At 47.5% G+C, this 18562-nt stretch overlaps 1 protein-coding gene across 1 annotated transcript; it reads right to left on the bottom strand.

Annotated features, from left to right (window-relative positions):
• Positions 1-2968: 2968 nt before the first annotated feature.
• Positions 2969-15379, bottom strand: TNFAIP8L1 (TNF alpha induced protein 8 like 1). Its single transcript, XM_035120124.2, has 2 exons — positions 15089-15379; positions 2969-5273 (listed from the first exon to the last, which is right to left on the bottom strand). The coding sequence occupies exon 2, from the start codon at positions 5266-5268 to the stop codon at positions 4708-4710; it is 561 nt and encodes a 186-aa protein (XP_034976015.2). The 5' UTR covers positions 5269-5273; positions 15089-15379; the 3' UTR covers positions 2969-4707.
• Positions 15380-18562: the final 3183 nt, after the last annotated feature.

The raw sequence follows: 18562 nt of genomic DNA, 5'->3' as shown, positions 1-18562 counted from the left end.
TATTAGCTTAAAGATTTTAAAATAAAACATTACAAAGGCGGTTGGGTGCAGAATGCATGTTTAACGCAGAAAAGTTAACAAAAAGGTTTATCCTAAACATTTCTGAAAAGAATCATAAAATCACTTATAAAACACCATAATTAGCAAGAATATAAAAATGTTATCCTAAGCATAGAATATATCTGCTGTTGTTCATTCTAGGTGGCAGTTGCGGAAGCTCAGACTTTGTGACCAGGGTCCGTACTAAGAGGCAGCCAAGGTGTTCTCTGGCTTCTTCAGCATCCTCAGCTTTTGTAGCTGGAGTCAGTCCGGGCCCTGCCCTCCCAGGCCAGGTGCCTGCTTCTGAATACCAGTTCACAGGGGGAAAAACAAATTGGGTGTTCGGCATGGTGTGGAACGGCTGCTTCTGTGCCTCTATGCTGGGTTGGACAGAATGAAGGAATGAATGCATCTTTATTTGCGTCAGCTATCGGCCATAGCAATAGAACAACAATACAATATACAAAAGAATAGAAATAAAAAGTCAATTATGTAAAATGCATATCCAAATAGTGGATGTTATTCTGATTGCCCCAGCTAAAAACCTTGCCACCTTTGCTGTCACCTGCTCATCTTGATCTGCCCAGAGAAAGGACACTATGGCAGTGGCTGGGCGACCCAGAATGGACAATAAAAGAGGGGTGATAATCTCATTCCTCAAGTCTTTATAAAGAGGGCAAGCCAGAAGGGCATGCGCCACCGATTTGGTACTGCCATCTCCACAGGGACATAAGCGTTTTTTGTGTGGAATCTGTTGGAATCTTACCCTCAAGTACAGCCAAGGGGCAAGACATTCAATCTTGCGAGAGTAAAAGTTTTAGAATTGCTAGGTTATGCAGATAGGGTACCAGAGAGTTGAAATGGGAAGATGGAAAATGGTCATAACATGGGTAAAATTTCCTTATTGTGGCCAAGTTGTTCTGACGCTCGATATCATTTAAAGGTAAAGGGACCCCTGGCCATTAGGTCCAGTTGCGGACGACTCTGGGGTTGCGGCGTCATCTCGCTTTATTGGCCAAGGGAGCTGGCGTACAGCTTCCGGGTCATGTGGCCAGCATGGCTAAGCCGTTTCTGGCGAAGAAGAAGAAGAAGAGTTTGGATTTGATATCCCGTTTTATCACTACCCGAAGGAGTCTCAAAGCGGCTAACATTCTCCTTTCCCTTCCTCCCCCACAACAGACACCCTGTGAGGTGAGTGGGGCTGAGAGACTTCAGAGAAGTGTGACTAGCCCAAGGTCACCCAGCAGCTGCATGTGGAGGACCGGAGACGCGAACCCGGTTCCCCAGATTATGAGTCTACCACTCTTAACCACTACACCACACTGGCTCTCGAACCATAGCAGCACACGGAAACACCATTTACTTTCCCGCCGGAGCAGTACCTATTTATCTACTTGCACTTTGAGGTGCTTTCGAACTGCTAGGTGGGCAGATGCAGGGACCAAGCAACAGGAGCTCACCCCGTCGCAGGGATTCAAACCGCCGACCTGATCAGCAAGCCCTAGGCTCTGTGGTTTAGACCACAGCGCCCCCCGCCCCCCTTCAATATTATTTAGGCGCTGACCAATTAGACTGTTTGCTTTACTAAAACCCAAAGTGAGTAGCTGTTGTGATAAACCACGAGAGTGAAGTGTCTGATAGACAATTTTAGTCCAGGCGCTCTTATGACAATCTTGCAGCACTAGGGATATTAGACTGGGGGGGATTTGAGTTTAGGCGAAGCCAATAGTTAAGTGTCCAATGCCAGCTCCGTAATTCTACCGAGGGAAGATTAGCCTCTTGGACAGATAGAACCATAGAATTGTAGAGTTGGCAGGGACCCTGACTGTCATCCAATCCAACCCCTTGCAGTGCAGGAATATGCAGCTCGAACCTGCAACCTTGGCATGACTAGCACCATGCTCTTTATAATCAGTGGAGGTAGCTTTGGTCTGACCGGGTAAGGAATCTTCCTGTGTTTCGCCGTGAGCACCCGTCCTTTCTATGAGGACCGCTTTCCTTGGCATGTAATTAACGAGGCGCTCAGCCGGTTGCTGACTAACGAGTGGAAAGGGATTGCTGCTGCATCTCTGGCCTCCTTCCTTGGCAGCGTCAATCACCTGTCATTCTGTGGCGCTTCCTCTCGCTGCCAATGCTCCAGCTGCTCGGCGTTCGCCTGCAGCTGGTGGGGTGTGGAAGGAAGATGCTCCAAGATTCTGGGAGATGAGCAAGCTCCGCTTTGACTTGCTTCATTTTTAGAAGGGAGACCGCCTGGGCTTAAAGGGTCGGCTTTAGTCCAGGAATATCTTCCCAATAGGGCCGGCCCACCCATGAGGCAAGGTGAGGCAACCACCTCAGGAGGCAGGGTTCACAGGGGCAGCAGATCCCAATGTAAATCTTTATTTATTATCATCATCATTATTATTATTTTAGTTTTTTCAAATTACAGTTTTACAATCACATATGGTGCTGGAGAAGACTCTTGAGAGTCCCATGGACTGCAAGAAGATCAAACCTATCCATTCTGAAGGAAATCAGCCCTGAGTGCTCACTGGAAGGACAGATCCTGAAGCTGAGGCTCCAATACTTGGCCACCTCATGAGAAGAGAAGCCTCCCTGGAAAAGACCCTGATGTTGGGAAAGATGGAGGGCACTAGGAGAAGGGGATGACAGAGGACGAGATGGTTGGCCATTGTTCTTGAAGCTACCAACATGAGTCTGACCAAACTGCGGAAGGGAGTGGAAGACAGGAGTGCCTGGCGTGCTATGGTCCATGGGGTCACGAAGAGTCGGACACTAATGAACGACTAAACAACAACAACAAATCACATATCCAACATACAACATGTTCAGGGATGGTGGGAATTGTAGTCCAAAACATCTGGAGGGCCGAAGTCTGGGGATGCCTGCTCTAGAAGATGACGAAAATACCAAAAGACACACAGTGGAATGTGGATGGTTTAATTTATTTCCCCCGACAATTATGATCTGTGAGCTTAAAGGCTCAAAGAGTCTAAAGAGTAAAAAACAAAACAAAACAAAACTCAACAACACATGTAAAAGAATAAACTTGAAGATGACCCTGAAATTGTTCCAGATTATACCCCAAAATGAACTTAATTCACATTCTGTTCACCTAGAAATTCTGGGAACTGCTTCCAGGTGTAGTTCAGAGATTGCCAAACCAAACTAGCACAGTGCTAGGTATACTTTCGCTCTGATTGCAATGCCGTGACCTTCAGACACCCTTAAAAAGGGTCGACCAAATTCATGAAGGAATGAGGACCAAGGAATGGGATTGCCTGGCTTGTGAACTGGCCAAAGATACAGTGGTACCTCGGTTTGCAACCGTCTTGGATTACAACCGTTTTGGATTACAACCATGTCAAACCCGGAAGTGCGTGTCCCTTTTTTTGGATTGCAACCCATATATTTTTTTGGGAGGTCCCATTGGTGAAAGCGCGCCTTGGGTTACAACTTGTTTTGGTTTACAACCAGACCTCCAGAACGGATTATGGTTGTAAACCAAGGTACCACTGTATCTGAGTAAGTGCTGCCAAGCTGCAGGGCTGAATAAATCTTTCCTCCCACCCTGCAGTGTTTAGGAAGAGGAAGGGGTGTGACAACTTCTTAGCTCAAATTGCCACGAGAGCTTCCCCAAACCACCTGCCTGTCCGCTGTTGGAATCAGGATGCTAAGCTAGGGAGTCTTTCAGCCTGATGACCCTGTAAAACAAACCACCTGCTTTGGAGAAGGCCGGATTCAGACCCAGCTTCCATCTGGTGGTAAGGGAAGGTCTTTGCAAAACCACTTCATTTCGCGGGAATGAGGTGTGGGATGTGATCCATTGGCGCAGTCCAATACAACATTCCTTGTTTCCCTAGAGTGGGCACAAGCAGGGGGTGTTACTCCAGTCAGTATAACTTCCTGTTCCACTGGTCTGGAGCTCCCCCCCCTGCATTTCACCTGGGAGATGGGTGCGGCCCTGACTGACTCCATAAAAGAGCCGAGTCACACAGCCAGTCTGTCTCTCTCTTGCTGCGATGCTGCTCTCCTACAGCCATTTTCTTCTCTTGATGCTGTTCTCTTAATGTATTTTTGCTGTCTGCTGGCTCTCAGCCAGCAGCACATGGGCTCAATCCCCATAAGGGATGAACTCACACTGTGTTCTGTAACTACGTACAAGCTAAAGTCTGCCTTCAGGGATCATACTGTGAACTGAATGTGAATAAACTTCTTGTTACTTTTAAGGAAAGGCTCTTGTGTCTTTTAAGAGGGATCGAAGGGGACACCAGGAATAATCCATCTGGCCAAGCCAAATTGGATTACTTGACTAAAGAGATTCAAATGAATCTGCAAACTAGCTTCCTGCTGTATTGAGAGGGATCTGCTCTGCTACATGACTCACTAACGTGAGTGAAGAAAAGATAATACTTAATCAATATATCCTTTCCTACTAGCCTTAACATTCCCAGATGAGGTGGTGGAGGAGGACAGAACATTTGAACCAGGAACAACACCCTCCCCACAAGCCCTTAAGCATTACCAAGCCGAATACCAAAAGACCACAAGATGCTTTGTGCCGTACAGCATGGAGAAGTCTAAGTGGAGGCCACCAAAATCAACAACCATCTCCTGATATTCCCTCGCCAACACCAAAAGCTTTCTGAAAGTTGGCAGGCTGGGCTCTCAGATGTTCCCTTCATCAAGCATTTGGTTGAGCCCTTCGCAGATCCTCTGCAGGTGCATGCGGTAAGGCTCGGAAGACCCGTAGAGGGCCGAGAGGAACTCGTAGTCCGCAAAGTGGTTGAAGACGTGGTTGATGCGCGAGTGGGACTTGGCCGTCAGGTGGGTGTTGACCGCCTGGTGGAGCAACTCGGAGCACTCCTTGAGCATGTTGGACAGGACCCGCCGGTCGAAGGTGAAGTCTATCTGGTAGAAGCTGACGGCGGTCATGGCCAAAGTGTGCAACTTCTTCCGGAAGCGGTCCATGAGGGCCAGCTCGTCTGCATTGAACTGTCCGTTGCGGTAGAGGACACCCAGCTTCATGACCACCTTGATCAGGTTCTTGATGATCTTCTGGGCTTCCTTGCGGTTCCTCGTGTACTCCTTGGTGACCCGGTACAGTTCGTCCAGGATGTCACTGCTGGTGTCATCAATGAAGATGCTGGCTATGTTTTTGGACGCCATCTTGCTCAGAAGCTTCTTCTGAGCTTGCAGAGCCAGATTCTTGGTGCTGAAAGTGTCCATCTTTTCTGGAAAAGGCAAGAGCACACAGACATTATTATTATTATTATTATTATTATTATTATTATTATTATTATTATTATTAAACAACCACCACCACCACCACTTATTTATAGCCCACCCATCTGGCTGGGTTTCCCCAGCCACTCTGGGTGGCTCCCAACATCATCATCATAATAGTAATAGTAATAGTAATAATGGGATGAAACATCAAACATTAAAAACTTCCCTAAACAGGGCTGCCTTCAGATGTCTGGGTTGCCTTCTGCGAACCTTCCACCCCATCGTAAATTGATAGTAATGCTACCTCTGGATTTTTGGTCAGCTTTAACCCAGTGATTTCTGTTATACAGTATCCTTAAACACCCTTTGCCCAAAATATTGTACATATTTACACCCCCACCACATGTGAACACAATTCCCTGTTTCCTGGCATCCCCTCCAACATAACACCAAATAATCCTTGTTTATTTGATTTAATCTGACTGGTGTTATATACCACCTCCAAATTACTTTATGATCATTTTCTTTTATTCCAATGGACAACATTTTCAACGTACGATTCTCCCACATTTCCCCACAGCTTTGACTATCTATCTGTCATTTGAGCACTCCAGGACCTCCAAACACACACCCCAGGGAGGTCACTTCAGTGCTGCTAACACAGGTGACAGCAGTTACAAATTACTGGGCTCTACAGCCACAGCAGGTGCTGTGATTCTCCAGCGGTTTGACTTCACCCCTGCAGGTGCACTCCATTGCCTCTTGAGACAGACAGGTGCCAACAGCTATGATCCTCCTCTTTTCGTAGTCAGCAACTAATACGTTGAAGAAACAACAACTACAACTTGCAGGGGGCTGGACTAGATGACTCTCAGGGTGCCTTCCACCTTGACAATTCTATGATTCCAGCTTCCTTTCAGAAGCCGCACTCGGTCAACACCTCTCTTTTGGGCTCAATTACCGGAGCGACGGCTGGCTCCTGTCGCTTGCAACCAGAGACCCTGCTGTACATTGCCATCTCTCTTGCCAAGAGGATAAATTTTTCATACAGCCGTACAGAGGACCTGAATAATTTACGGATCAGCTTGTGGAAGAGAGATGGAGGGAAGGAGGAGTAGGAGCAGACTGGAAAGATAAAGAAGGAGGCCTCAATGTTGTTTTCTGCGGTGACCACCTCCATCCGTACTTTTGCCAAACCCAGATGCGTGTGGTTTGTCCCAAGGAACGAGGGCTGAATGAACGAGTTTGCTGAATTCGTTCAAAGATCTCTGAACCTTCCCTTGAAAGCAACCCCAGTGGAACTGATCATGAATTAAGTTCGTTTTGGGGGGTAGGACTAGAGCTCTGTATGTATCCAGTATTGAGGACCCAATTTGATGGGTCTCCTTTTCATCTGAGGTGAGCCTGGTCTATAGACTTCAAGCTCTGCTCCCTGCAGGGATCGGCTGCACTACGGAATCTCGTAGTGGCAAGAGAGGGCCTTCTCGGTGGTGGCGCCTGCCCTGCGGAACGCCCTCCCAACAGATGTCAAAGAGGAAAACAACTACTGTACCAGACTTTTAGAAGACATATGAAGGCAGCCCTGTTCAGGGAGGCTTTTAATGTTCAATAGATTATTTTTCTGTTGGAAGCCGCCCAGAGTGGCTGGGGAAACCCAGCCAGATGGGCGGGGTATAAATAAATTATTATTATTATTATTATTATTATTATTATTATTATTATTATTATTATTATTATGCAGCTGATCCCAGCAGGCTTGAAGTCAGGGACGATCCCTGATGGGCGGTTTACTGCCTTCAGATTCTGCTTTGGCTACTGGGACCGGCTGTGCTGTGGTGCCCCCTGTAGAAATTCTGCACCACAGCCAAGGGCTTTGAGTCGGCACCGATCAGCTGATAGGCACTGGCTTTGAGTGCTGTTGTTTGCTGGGATCGGCTGCGCTTATAGAGTTCCCCATGGAGAATTCTGTAGCACCCAGCAGATTTTGGCTGAACGTTAAGAAACGCTCCTCCAATGACAAGAGCAGTTGGCTCCTTACCTCTCTCCCCCTGACCTAGCCACTGTGATCCAAGCCACTGTCACCACCAGGCTTGATTACTGTAACTCACTCTACGTGGGGCTGCCCTTGAGACTGACCCAGAAACTCCAGCAGGTGCAGAATGCCGCGGCGAGACTCCTTATGGGATCCCCACTGCGGGATCACGTTCGCCCAGTGCTATACCAGCTGCACTGGCTCCTGGTGGAGTACAGGATCGGGTTTATGGTGCTGGTTTTAACCTTCAAAGCCCTATACGGCCTAGGACCCTCGGACCCACGGGGCCACCTAGAATCATAGAGTTGGAAGAGACCACAAGGGCCATCCAGTCCAACCCCCTGCCAAGCAGGAAACACCATCAAAGCATTCTTGACATATGGCTGTCAAGCCTCTGCTTAAAGACCTCCAAAGAAGGAGACTCCAGGACATACCTCTCCTGGTATGTCCCACGGAGGACCTTACGGTCTTCAAATAAAAACATATTGGAGATTCCAGGCCACAGGGAGGTTAGGCTGGCCTCGACCAGAGCCAGGGATTTTTGGCCGTGGCCCCAATCTGGTGGAACTCTCTGTCACAAGGGACTAGGGCCCTGCGGGACTTGACATCTTTTTGCAGGGCCTGCAAGATAGAGCTGTTCCACCAGGCCTTTGGCCAAGGCACAGTCTGACCCCTCTCTCCTTCTGTAATCTTCATAGAACTCTAACCCGATGGTTGCCATTAATTTGATTCTGAATTGATTCTGTTGTTGTTTAGTTGTTTAGTCAAACTCATGTTCGTAGCTTCGAGAACACTGTCCAACCATCTCGTCCTCTGTTGTCCCCTTCTCCTTGTGCCCTCCATCTTTCCCAACATCAGGGTCTTTTCCAGGGAGTCTTCTCTTCTCATGAGGTGGCCAAAGTATTGGAGCCTCAGCTTCAGGATCTATCCTTCCAGTGAGCACTCAGGGCTGATTTCCTTCAGAATGGATAGGTTTGATCTTCTTGCAGTCCATGGGACTCTCAAGAGTCTCCTCCAGCACCATAATTCAAAAGCATCGATTCTTCGGCGATCAGCCTTCTTTATGGTCCAGCTCTCACTTCCATACATCACTACTGGGAAAACCATAGCTTTAACTATACGGACCTTTGTCGGCAAGGTGATGTCTCTGCTTTTTAAGATGCTGTCTAGGTTTGTCATGGTTGTCTAGGTTTGTCATTGAATTGATTCTAGAACGTATTTACGTATTTTAAGTAATTGACTGTGTGATTTTATGTTGTTGTTGCTGCTGTTTAGTCATTTTGTCGTGTCCGACTCTTCATGACCCCATGGACCATAGCACGCCAGGCACTCATGTCTTCCACTGCCTGCCGCAGTCTGGTCAAACTCATGTTCGTAGTGATTTTATGTACACTGTGCTATTTTTACCTGTTGTTAGCCGCTCTGAGCCTGGCTTTAGCCAGGGAAGGCGGGATACAAATAAATAATAATAATAATAATAATTATTAGCTGTTCAACAACGGAACAGGCTTTCTTGGGAGGTGATTGGCCCTCTGCCAGGGATGTTGTGGTTGCAATGGAGGCCCTGCAGCAAGCAGGGGGTTGGACTAGCGGATCTCTCGAGCACCACACACTTCTATGATTCCAAACCGATTGTGGGAACGAACCCTTCTGCGAGTGTGCTGCTGGCAAAGTTGAGTTTTCTGGAAAACCCGGCTTGGATTGCAAGTGCAGACTGACAATTGAAGGAGGAGGCTGTTCCATGGGAGGGCAACTTGCCGTGCTCTGGAGCGGCATAAATATTCCCGCTAACGAGCCAATTAGTTACACCAAGCGAGGGAAATATTAGGCGCCGTAACAGATTGGGCCATAAATCACGTTGGCAAAGCAGCGCCCCGTGGCAGCCTTCCTGAGCCCTGGCGTTTGTTTTCCAAGCAGGTTTGGCGATCTGAGTGGAGTCGGGATTTGACCCCCGAATCCTCACCCTGAGGACCCCTCTGCTCCCAAACCTGAGTGGAGAATAAAGTATGCCAGTTAATAAATTACATGCACACTTTCTTGTACCCAGGAGTCACAATTTGGAAGCTCTCTTTGCAACGGGAGGGCCAGGAAGGCGAGTTAAAGGTGAACGCCTCACAAGTTTGTATGGCCATTCGCTGGAGCTTAACCCCTGAACCTCTTTTTCCTGTGCAGCCAGAAAACAGGTGACACAATTAAAGGGGGGATTTCTTCTGAGCGCAGGATATATCGGCAGGAAGCTGCAGGATATGTGCTGACTGGAAATGAAGCAGTGTGACCGCCCCAAATCTCTTGCAGGAGCAAGCAGCACCGAAACTGGGAACGTGACTTCATGCTCCCAAAGCATGAAACCACCACAAATTTGCAATAAAACAGACCTCTAGAGGAGTATGGGCGGTGAACCTGAAACACTGAAACTGTGAAGCTTGTTTAAACGTTGTTTAAAAAGAATCCTAGAATCACAGAACTTTAGAGTTGGAAGGGAGCCCAAAGAGTCATCTAGTCGAGCCACATTGGAAGGCAGGAATCACAACTAAAGCATCCAACCTCTGCTTAAAAACCTCCAACAGAGTCGGAATCTCCTTTCTTGTAACTTGTCTATCAGCTCCATCTGGTACGCAGGCTGAGACCCTACCTGCCCGCAGACTGTCTAGCAAGAGTGGTGCATGCTCTAGTTATCTCCCGCTTGTACTACTGCAATGCGCTCTACGTGGGGCTACCCTTGAAGGTGACTCGGAAACTACAACTAATCCAGAATGCGGCAGCTAGACTGGTGGCCTGGAGCGGCTGCCAAGACCACATAACACCGGTCTTGAAAGATCTACATTGGCTCCCAGTACGTTTCCGAGCACAATTCAAAGTGTTGGTGCTGACCTTAAAAGCCCTAAATGGCCTCGGTCCAGTATACCTGAAGGAGCGTCTCCACCTCCATCATTCTGCCCGGACACTGAGGTCCAGCACCGAGGGCCTTCTGGTGGTTCCCTCATTGCGAGAAGCCAATTTGCAGGGAACTAGGCAGAGGGTCTTCTCGGTGGTGGCGCCTGTCCTGTGGAACGCCCTCCCAACAGATGTCAAAGAGGAAAACAACTACCAGACTTTTAGAAGACATTTGAAGGCAGCCCTGTTCAGGGAGGCTTTTAATGTTTAATAGATTATTGTGTTTTATTTTTCTGTTGGAAGCCGCCCAGAGGGGCTGGGGAAACCCAGCCAGATGGGCGGGGTATAAATAATATATTATTATTATTATTATTATTATTATTATTATTATTATTATTAAAGCCAGGGGTTTGAGTCCTACCCTCCAGAGCAGGAGGGCAAGTAATCTTGTTATATTTATAGTTTTGAAATGTGGCTTTTTGTATGTTATTCTTTCTGCTTTGCTGTTTAAAGACTCTCTCAAGGCAAATCCTAAAAAAAAATGTAGCATAAACACTGACAACTGGGAAACACAGGCCTGCGAGCGCTCCAGTTGGAGAAATGCCTTTAGCAAAGGTGTCATGGGCTTTGAAGACACTTGAACTCAGGACACAAGGGAGAAATGAGTTAAGAGGAAGGCACGCTTGGCAAACCTTCACCGTGATCAACTCCCTCCCAGGAACCTCTGTCCCCACTGTGGAAGGACATGTGGATCCAGAATTGGCCTCCACAGTCACTTACAGACTCATGGGAGTGCTGTGTATGTAGCCTATCTTGATTTCAGCAAGGCCTTTGACAAGGTGCCCCATGATATTCTTGTAAAGAAGCTGGTAAAATGTGGGCTAGACAATGCTAACATTCAGTGGATTTGTAGCTGGCTTACTGACCGAACCCAAAGGGTGCTCATCAATGGCTCCTCCTCATCCTGGAGAGTAGTGACTAGTGGGGTGCCACAGGGTTCTGTCTTGGGCCCAATCTTATTCAACATCTTTATCAATGACTTGGATGATGGGCTTGAGGGAATCCTGAGCAAGTTTGCAGATGACACCAAATTAGGAGGGGTGGCTAACACCCCAGAGGACAGGATCACACTTCAGAATGACCTTAACAGATTAGACAACTGGGCCAAAGCAAACAAGATGAATTTTAACAGGGAGAAATGTAAAGTACTACACTTGGGCAAAAAAAATGAAAGGCACAAATACAGGATGGCTGACACCTGGCTTGAGAGCAGTACATGTGGAAAGGATCTAGGAGTCTTGGTAGACCACAAACTTGACATGAGTGTGATGCAGTAGCTTAAAAATCCAATGCAATTCTGGGCTGCATCAATAGGAGTATAGCATCTAGATCAAGGGAAGTAATAGTACTACTGTATTCCGCTCTGGTCAGACCTCACCTGGAATACTGCGTCCAGTTCTGGGCACCACAGTTCAAGAAGGATACTGACAAGCTGGAACGTGTCCAGAAGAGGGCAACCAAAATGGTCAAAGGCCTGGAAACAATGCCTTATGAGGAACGGCTTAGGTAGCTGGGTATGTTTAGCCTGGAGAAGAGAAAGTTAAGGGGCGATATGATAGCCATGTTCAAATATATAAAAGGATGTCATATAGAAGAGGGTGGAAGGTTGTTTTCTGCTGTTCCAGAGAAGCGGACACGGAGCAATGGATTCAAGCTACAAGAAAGAAGAATCCACCTAAACATTAGGAAGAACTTCCTGACAGTAAGAGCTGTTCGACAGTGGAATTTGCTGCCAAGGAGTGTGGTGGAGTATCCTTCTTTGGAGGTCTTTAAGCGGAGGCCTGACAGGCATCTGTCAGGAATGCTTTGATGGTGTTTCCTGCTTGGCATGGGGTTGGACTGGATGGCCCTTGTGGTCTCTTCCAACGCTACGATTCTATGATTCATTGTTAAAACATGTGTTTATGGAAAATAATCTTACTTGGCTATGAGGACTTGCCAAAGAAGAATATTGAAATGTGGCTTTTTGTATGTTATTCTTTCTGTTTTGCTGTTATCAGTGCTATTTTTCTAGAAAAAGAAGTGCCGGAACTCACCATGAATGTCTCTCTCTTTCTCTTAGAACGGCAACGGCGCCCAACTGACAGGGGCCGGAACTGAGTTCCAGTGAGTTCTGGCTGAAAAAAAAAGCCCTGGTTGTTATTATGAAATGTTTACATTTCTATTGTTCTGCTACTTTATTAGCACATATTTTTGGGGTAGCATTTGATGGTCTCTGTTCCTTTGTTGTAAGCCGCTCTGAGCATGATTTTGTGTGTCAAAAGGCTGCATACAAATAAAATGAATGAAATGAATGAATGAATGAATGGAACTGGGACTTTATTCAGAGCAAACACACCTTAGGATTGTGTTGTGTGGCTGCAGTCAGCCTTTCTCCTGAGTAGGCATGCAAAGGCTTGAGCCAACTGAAGCCTCTCCACCCAATGTAATTTAGGGACAAGGTTTTGGAAAGGACAACCTGAGGCGATTATTTGCTCAGAAGAGGAATCGGCACTTGGTTGCTAAACAGTGAGTCATACTTTTGGGTCACCTTAACTTGATGCTGGGAGGATTAAAACGGCGAATGAATATCCAGATGCAAAACAGTGTTTACTTTTGATTTTGGCGATTATTATCATAATTATGATCTCAGCCCTGGGCACTCCTTTGCGGGGGGGGGGGGACAAGCTGGAAAAAGCAGAACCTGCAAAATCCTTAGCAACCGCTGTTAAACTCAGGGCCGCAACAGCATGCCGCGTTTTAAATTGTGTGATTTTCTAAATTCTAACCGAGGAGGGTAATTCTGTCTGCTCCACGCTGTTCTTAACGTTTAAATTTTGTGTATAAATTGCAGTAGGTGGTGTTTCAATTGGGTCTGGCGATTTTTACGCACTCAGTTGCGTTTATATACATGTTTGTGTTCTGCACTCAAATTACAACCGGCCACGTGACCCCCTCCAAATCTGTGAGAGTTTAAGATTATTATTTTTTTTAAAAAAGGTGTTTGTGTATTTTGAACGTTCTTCTCCTTTTCTGCCGCCCACATGCATCCTTCCTAAGCTTCCTAATGTTTGCAGCAAATATGTAACTCTGGAGCGGAAAACTCATGTTCAGAGTCACTGTCCTTGCATTGTGTCTTTTTAATGCTCCCCCCCCCCAAACCAGGGGGTAAAAACACTTTGTATGTGCTCAGAGGCGCCATGTACACACATCAGCAGAAGCTTGCTCCTTTCACAAACATACATATGGATCTTAGGTCCCTTTTATATATACTGCTTCAATCAGCTGAATTGGCACAAGCGCCACATAATACTTTGGAACTCCCTGCCTTGGACTACTGCAATGCGCTCTACGTGGGGCTACCTTTGAAGGTGACCTGGAAACTACAACTAACCCAGAATGCGGCAGCTAGACTGGTGACTGGGAGCGGCTGCCGAGACCACATAACCCTGGTCCTGAAAGACCTACATTGGCTCCCAGTACATTTCCAAGCACAAAGTGTTGGTGCTGACCTTGAAAGCCCTAAACAGACTCGGTCCAGTATACCTGAAGGAGTGTCTCCACCTCCATCGTTCTGCCCGGACACTGAGGTCCAGCGCCGAGGGCCTTCTGGCGGTTCCCTCGCTACGAGAAGCCAAGTTACAGGTAACCCAGCAGAGGGCCTTCTCGGTAGTGGCACCCACCCTGTGGAACGCTCTCCCACCAGAGGTCAAAGAGAACAACAATTACCAGACCTTTAGAAGGCATCTCAAGGCAGCCCTGCATTGGCAAGGCCTTAGGCAGGCATAGGCACAGGCAAACAATCTATCCTAGCCTTAGGGCTAGATAAGTGACCTTCAAACTCCCCCGTCCCCCATGGACCGCTTGGAAATTGCTAAGGGTCTTTGCAGACCACTTCAAGATTTTTTTGCCTGTTGCAGCAGCAACTGCGATTCCATAGAATTCAAAATGCATTGCATTGAAAAGCTACTGTACATGGGAAATGAAAGAAGCAATAAAAACCACAATTAAAAATCCCATCTTCAGAACCACCTGCATGAAGTTTACAGACCACACTTTAGGAACCCCACAACTGAACGTTTGGGGTCCTTTCCAGCACTCTGATTGCAACTTGAAAATGTTTCTGCCCCCTCTTCTTTAGAAATGAGCTTCCATTTGTTCCCTGCCAGCTTGATGAAAACTTGCCTGGTTGCTTCAAGGGCACCGAATGATATTATCCTTCCTTCCCAGCCCCAGCGGAACCACTAAAGTGCTTCTGGGGATAGCAGCTCAGTCGGGAGAGCAGGCGACTCTCAATCTCAGAGTCGCTGGTTTGAGCCCTGCGTTGGGCAAAGCAGATTCCTGGGTTGGGGTCCCTTCCAACTCTAAAATTTGATGATACTTCGAAATGCCAGTTATTGTTTGTATTATGCCTGGAGACAGCGGGGTAAGACCTCGTGGCCATAGCAGATGTTAGATGGCCGCCTGTCATGGATGCTTTAGTGGAGATTCCTGCATTACAGCGGGCTGGGCTGGATGACCCTCGGGTCCCTTCTAGCTCTAAAATTCTATTATCTTTTCTACTCTTTCCCTTTTGTTCTCCTCCTCTTTCTTTCCCCCCTTCCCTCTCTCTTTCGTCTCCCTCCCTCCCTCCCTTCCAAAATAGACTATCTTACAGAAAGCAGAGCCATCACCATCATCAAACCACCCAAAAACCACCCCACAGCCACATTTTTCCTGGCTTACAGCCTCCCGTCTTGGCAACTAGACAAGAAGGAAGTGCTCTTACCCCAGCCACTCCAAGTCTGACCAGTCGCCAGCCCTTCGGGTTTCGTGGGAACCCGGCTGCCCCGGGGCGCGCCCGCGCCCGCGCCCGCGCGCCCTTCTGCCTCTTACCTGGTCTGTCTGCTCCTTCTACATGAGCCGCAGACCCAGCCGGGTCTTCTCCAAAAGGGTCCCCTAGCAAGAAGACCCCGTCTGCAAATCCGCCTCTTCTCACACGCGATAACCTCAAAGTTCCGCTTGAGAAAAAGGCAAATTCTTTTGGTTTTTTAAAACAACCACAGATGTTGCAGATACCCTTAATTTAAAGACAATGTCTCAACTTGGCCAAGGTTCGCTCCTGCTGGCCGCGATCTCTCTTTTTCTCTCCGCATCCGGACCGTCGCCTCCGGGAGTCCAAGGTTGAAACTTGATGCTTTTGCAACACAGAGGCAAGTTTCAAATTCAAAGAGGGCTGGAGGTGGCGGGGGGGGGAGAGAGGGGGGGAGGGTGACAGGCCAGGCAGCCAACCATTGCGCAGGGCTACCTACGAAGCAGCCAATGGGGAAGCCAGGAGAAAGAGGGAGGGCGCGAAGTAGGGCGGGGGGGGGCGAGGAGAAAAAGGGTGCGAGGAAGCGCATTCCTTTATCAGCCCCTGCGCAGCCTTTGAGAAGTGGGAGGGATGTGGGTCTAAGGGAGACCCGCCCCCCCACCCCAATCTCAATGCATACAAGGCACAATGCCAGAAGCCGTTCTTGAGCGACCTGGGCCGGGCGGGTGGGGGGGGCGGTGCGCGCACCCTTCCTTTCCATTCCTCTTTCCCCCACTTTCTCTGGATGCAAAATTGGCTCGCAGAACGCAGCGTGGGAGGTGAGCCCTCCAGGTTCTGCAGAGGGATCCCAGGACATGTTGGGTTGCCATATGTCCTCTTTTCCCAGGACATGTCCTCTTTTTCATGAGTCGGGTCAAAGCGATCCATAGTTAAAAGTTGTTGTTGTTTGTTGTTGTTTAGTCGTGACCCCATGGACCAGAGCATGCCAGGCACTCCTGTCTTCCACTGCCTCCCACAGTTTGGTCAAACACATGTTCGTAGCTTCGAGAACACTGTCCAACCATCTCGTCCTCTGTCGTCCCCTTCTCCTTGTGCCCTCCATCTTTCCCAACATCAGGGTCTTTTCCAGGGAGTCTTCTCTTCTCATGAGGCAGCCAAAGTATTGGAGCCTCAGGCCCTCAGCTTCAGGATCTGTCCTTCCAGTGAGCACTCAAGGCTGATTTCCTTCAGAATGGATAGGTTTGATCTTCTTGCAGTCCATGGGACTCTCAAGAGTCTCCTCCAGCACCACAATTCAAAAGCATCAATTCTCCGGGGATCAGCCTTCTTTGTGGTCCAGCTCTCACTTCCATACATCACTACTGGGAAAACCATAGCTTTAACTATGCAGATCTTTGCTGACAAGGTAATGTCTCTGCTTTTTGAGATGTTGTCTAGGTTTAGGAACGGATAACGAAGGAGCAAAACAGGAGCAAAAGGGCATCTCTCCCCAGCAACTGGGATTCAGAAGCACAGCTGCCTCCGACAGTGGGGGCAGAACATAGCCATTGTGGCTAAAAGCCTTCAATGGCCCTCTTCTCCCCCATGAATCTGTCTAATCCTCTCCTAAGCCATCCAAGTCGGCGACCATCACTCCCTCCTGCAGAAGAGAGTTCCACAGTTCAGCTATGCACTGCGTGGAGGATTACTTCTCTCCCAGATCTCTCAATATTCAGCTTCACTAGATGTCCACATGTTCTAGTGTTAGGAGAGAGGGAGGCAAACTTTTCTCCATCCATTTTCTCTGTGGCACAAATAATTTTTATGAGCGAGGGCTTCCTTCTTGCGGGGGCTTTGGCACGCTTCACAGACTGCACACCAGAGGACAGCCAAGCCAGAAAAGCACATGTCTTGCAGGGTCACCCTTTTTGTCCGTCTTTCTCCTCTGCTCCACGACCCGTTTCCAGCTTCCTCACCCCATCCCTGCTCCCATTCCTCGCCCACGTCTCTGCAACAGGAGCAGCCTCTGGCTACATTTGCCATGTGCTCTGCTGGCGCCCGGCCTCCTCTGCCTCCAGCATTGCATCTCTCCCCCCAGGGGGAAATGTCACTGTTGTTTCAGCTCTGTGGGTGGACTGCAAGAGGGTTTTCGTATTTGCAGTTTCCACCGCTGGGAATGCGTTGAGTAAAGGGTACCTCTGAGCATCAGCAGAGCATTCTCCCACGCACTAGGTTTCATTCCTCGAATCGGGGACAATTCCCCCACCCCCAAACGAAGCATCACCTTCGGTTCCCCTGCCTTTCATTTTGGAAAAGTTTCTAGCATTTCATAGAATCATAGTGTTATGTACACTAATCTTGGGTCCTTCAACAAGAGGCAGGTAGGATAATAATAATAATAATAATAATAATAATAATAATAATAATAATAATAATATATTTATTTTATACCCAGCCCATCTGGCTGGGTTTCCCCAGCCACTCTGGGTGGCTTCCAACAAAATATTAAAATATAGTAGTCTATTAAACATTAAAAGCTTCCCTAACAGGACTGCCTTCAGATGTCTTCTAAAAGTCAGACAGTTGTTTTTCCCTTTGACATCTGGTGGGAGGGTGTTCCATATATATATATATATATATATATATATATATATATATATATATATATATATAATATAATTTTTGATTGCAAAAAATTGGAAGGCCGCTAACGTTCCAGACAAAGAAGAATGGCAACAAAAAGTTTTTGTTTTGATTTTATGTATTTGGTATTTTATGTGAACCACCCTGAGACCTTTGGGTATAGAACGGTATAGAAATTATTATTATTAATAATAATAATAATAATATGGGGCTCGAACTCACACACACCGTGGTTCATGTGTGCCTTCTGGAGCATGTTGAGTGTGTTCTAGGAGTGTGTTCCTAGTTTAGATGGGGTTAGTAGACCCATGCCCTGAGACCTGGCGTAAGCAGAAAGTGCGCCTTCTCATATTTCCTAGAACAGTTGGCTACTGTTACATTGCCACAAACAATGTGTCGTGATTTGTGCTCATGACGTGGTCAGGGCGGCCGCACACAATCCTGCTTTCGATGCGATTCGCTCATCGAAAAATATCCTTTCCGGTGCTATTTCATCCATGGGTTCGGTGCTAAAGGTGTGGTTTCAATGCCGTTCGCTATTTGCGGCTGCGAAAGTTCCAGGGAAGTTGTTCCCAGTTAGTGCATACCCCGTAATGTTCCTGCTGAAATTCTGTAACTTTTCATATCACAAACGTTCAGAGTTTTAAAGAAAAAAATTCTGGTCTGTTTTCGTCACAGCCCCTCCTGACAGCAAGAGCACAGTAGCATAACTGGGGAAGTTTCACAGAAAACTGAAGCAGAAGGAAGCCCCCACTATCACACTAATATGGTTTCAAGGATATGTTGCAGAATACGCCTGCAATAGGAGATCAGAGGGGGCCTTGGAAATCATAGAATCATAGTTGGAAGAGACCACAAGGGCCATCCAATCCAACCCCCTGCCAAGCAGGAAACACCATCAAAGCATTCTTGACATATGCCTGTCAAGCCTCTGC

The sequence above is a fragment of the Zootoca vivipara genome, chromosome 6, assembly GCF_963506605.1.
Source record: "Zootoca vivipara chromosome 6, rZooViv1.1, whole genome shotgun sequence".
Classification (NCBI taxonomy): domain Eukaryota; kingdom Metazoa; phylum Chordata; class Lepidosauria; order Squamata; family Lacertidae; genus Zootoca; species Zootoca vivipara.
This window is presented reverse-complemented; position numbering and strand designations above follow the sequence as displayed.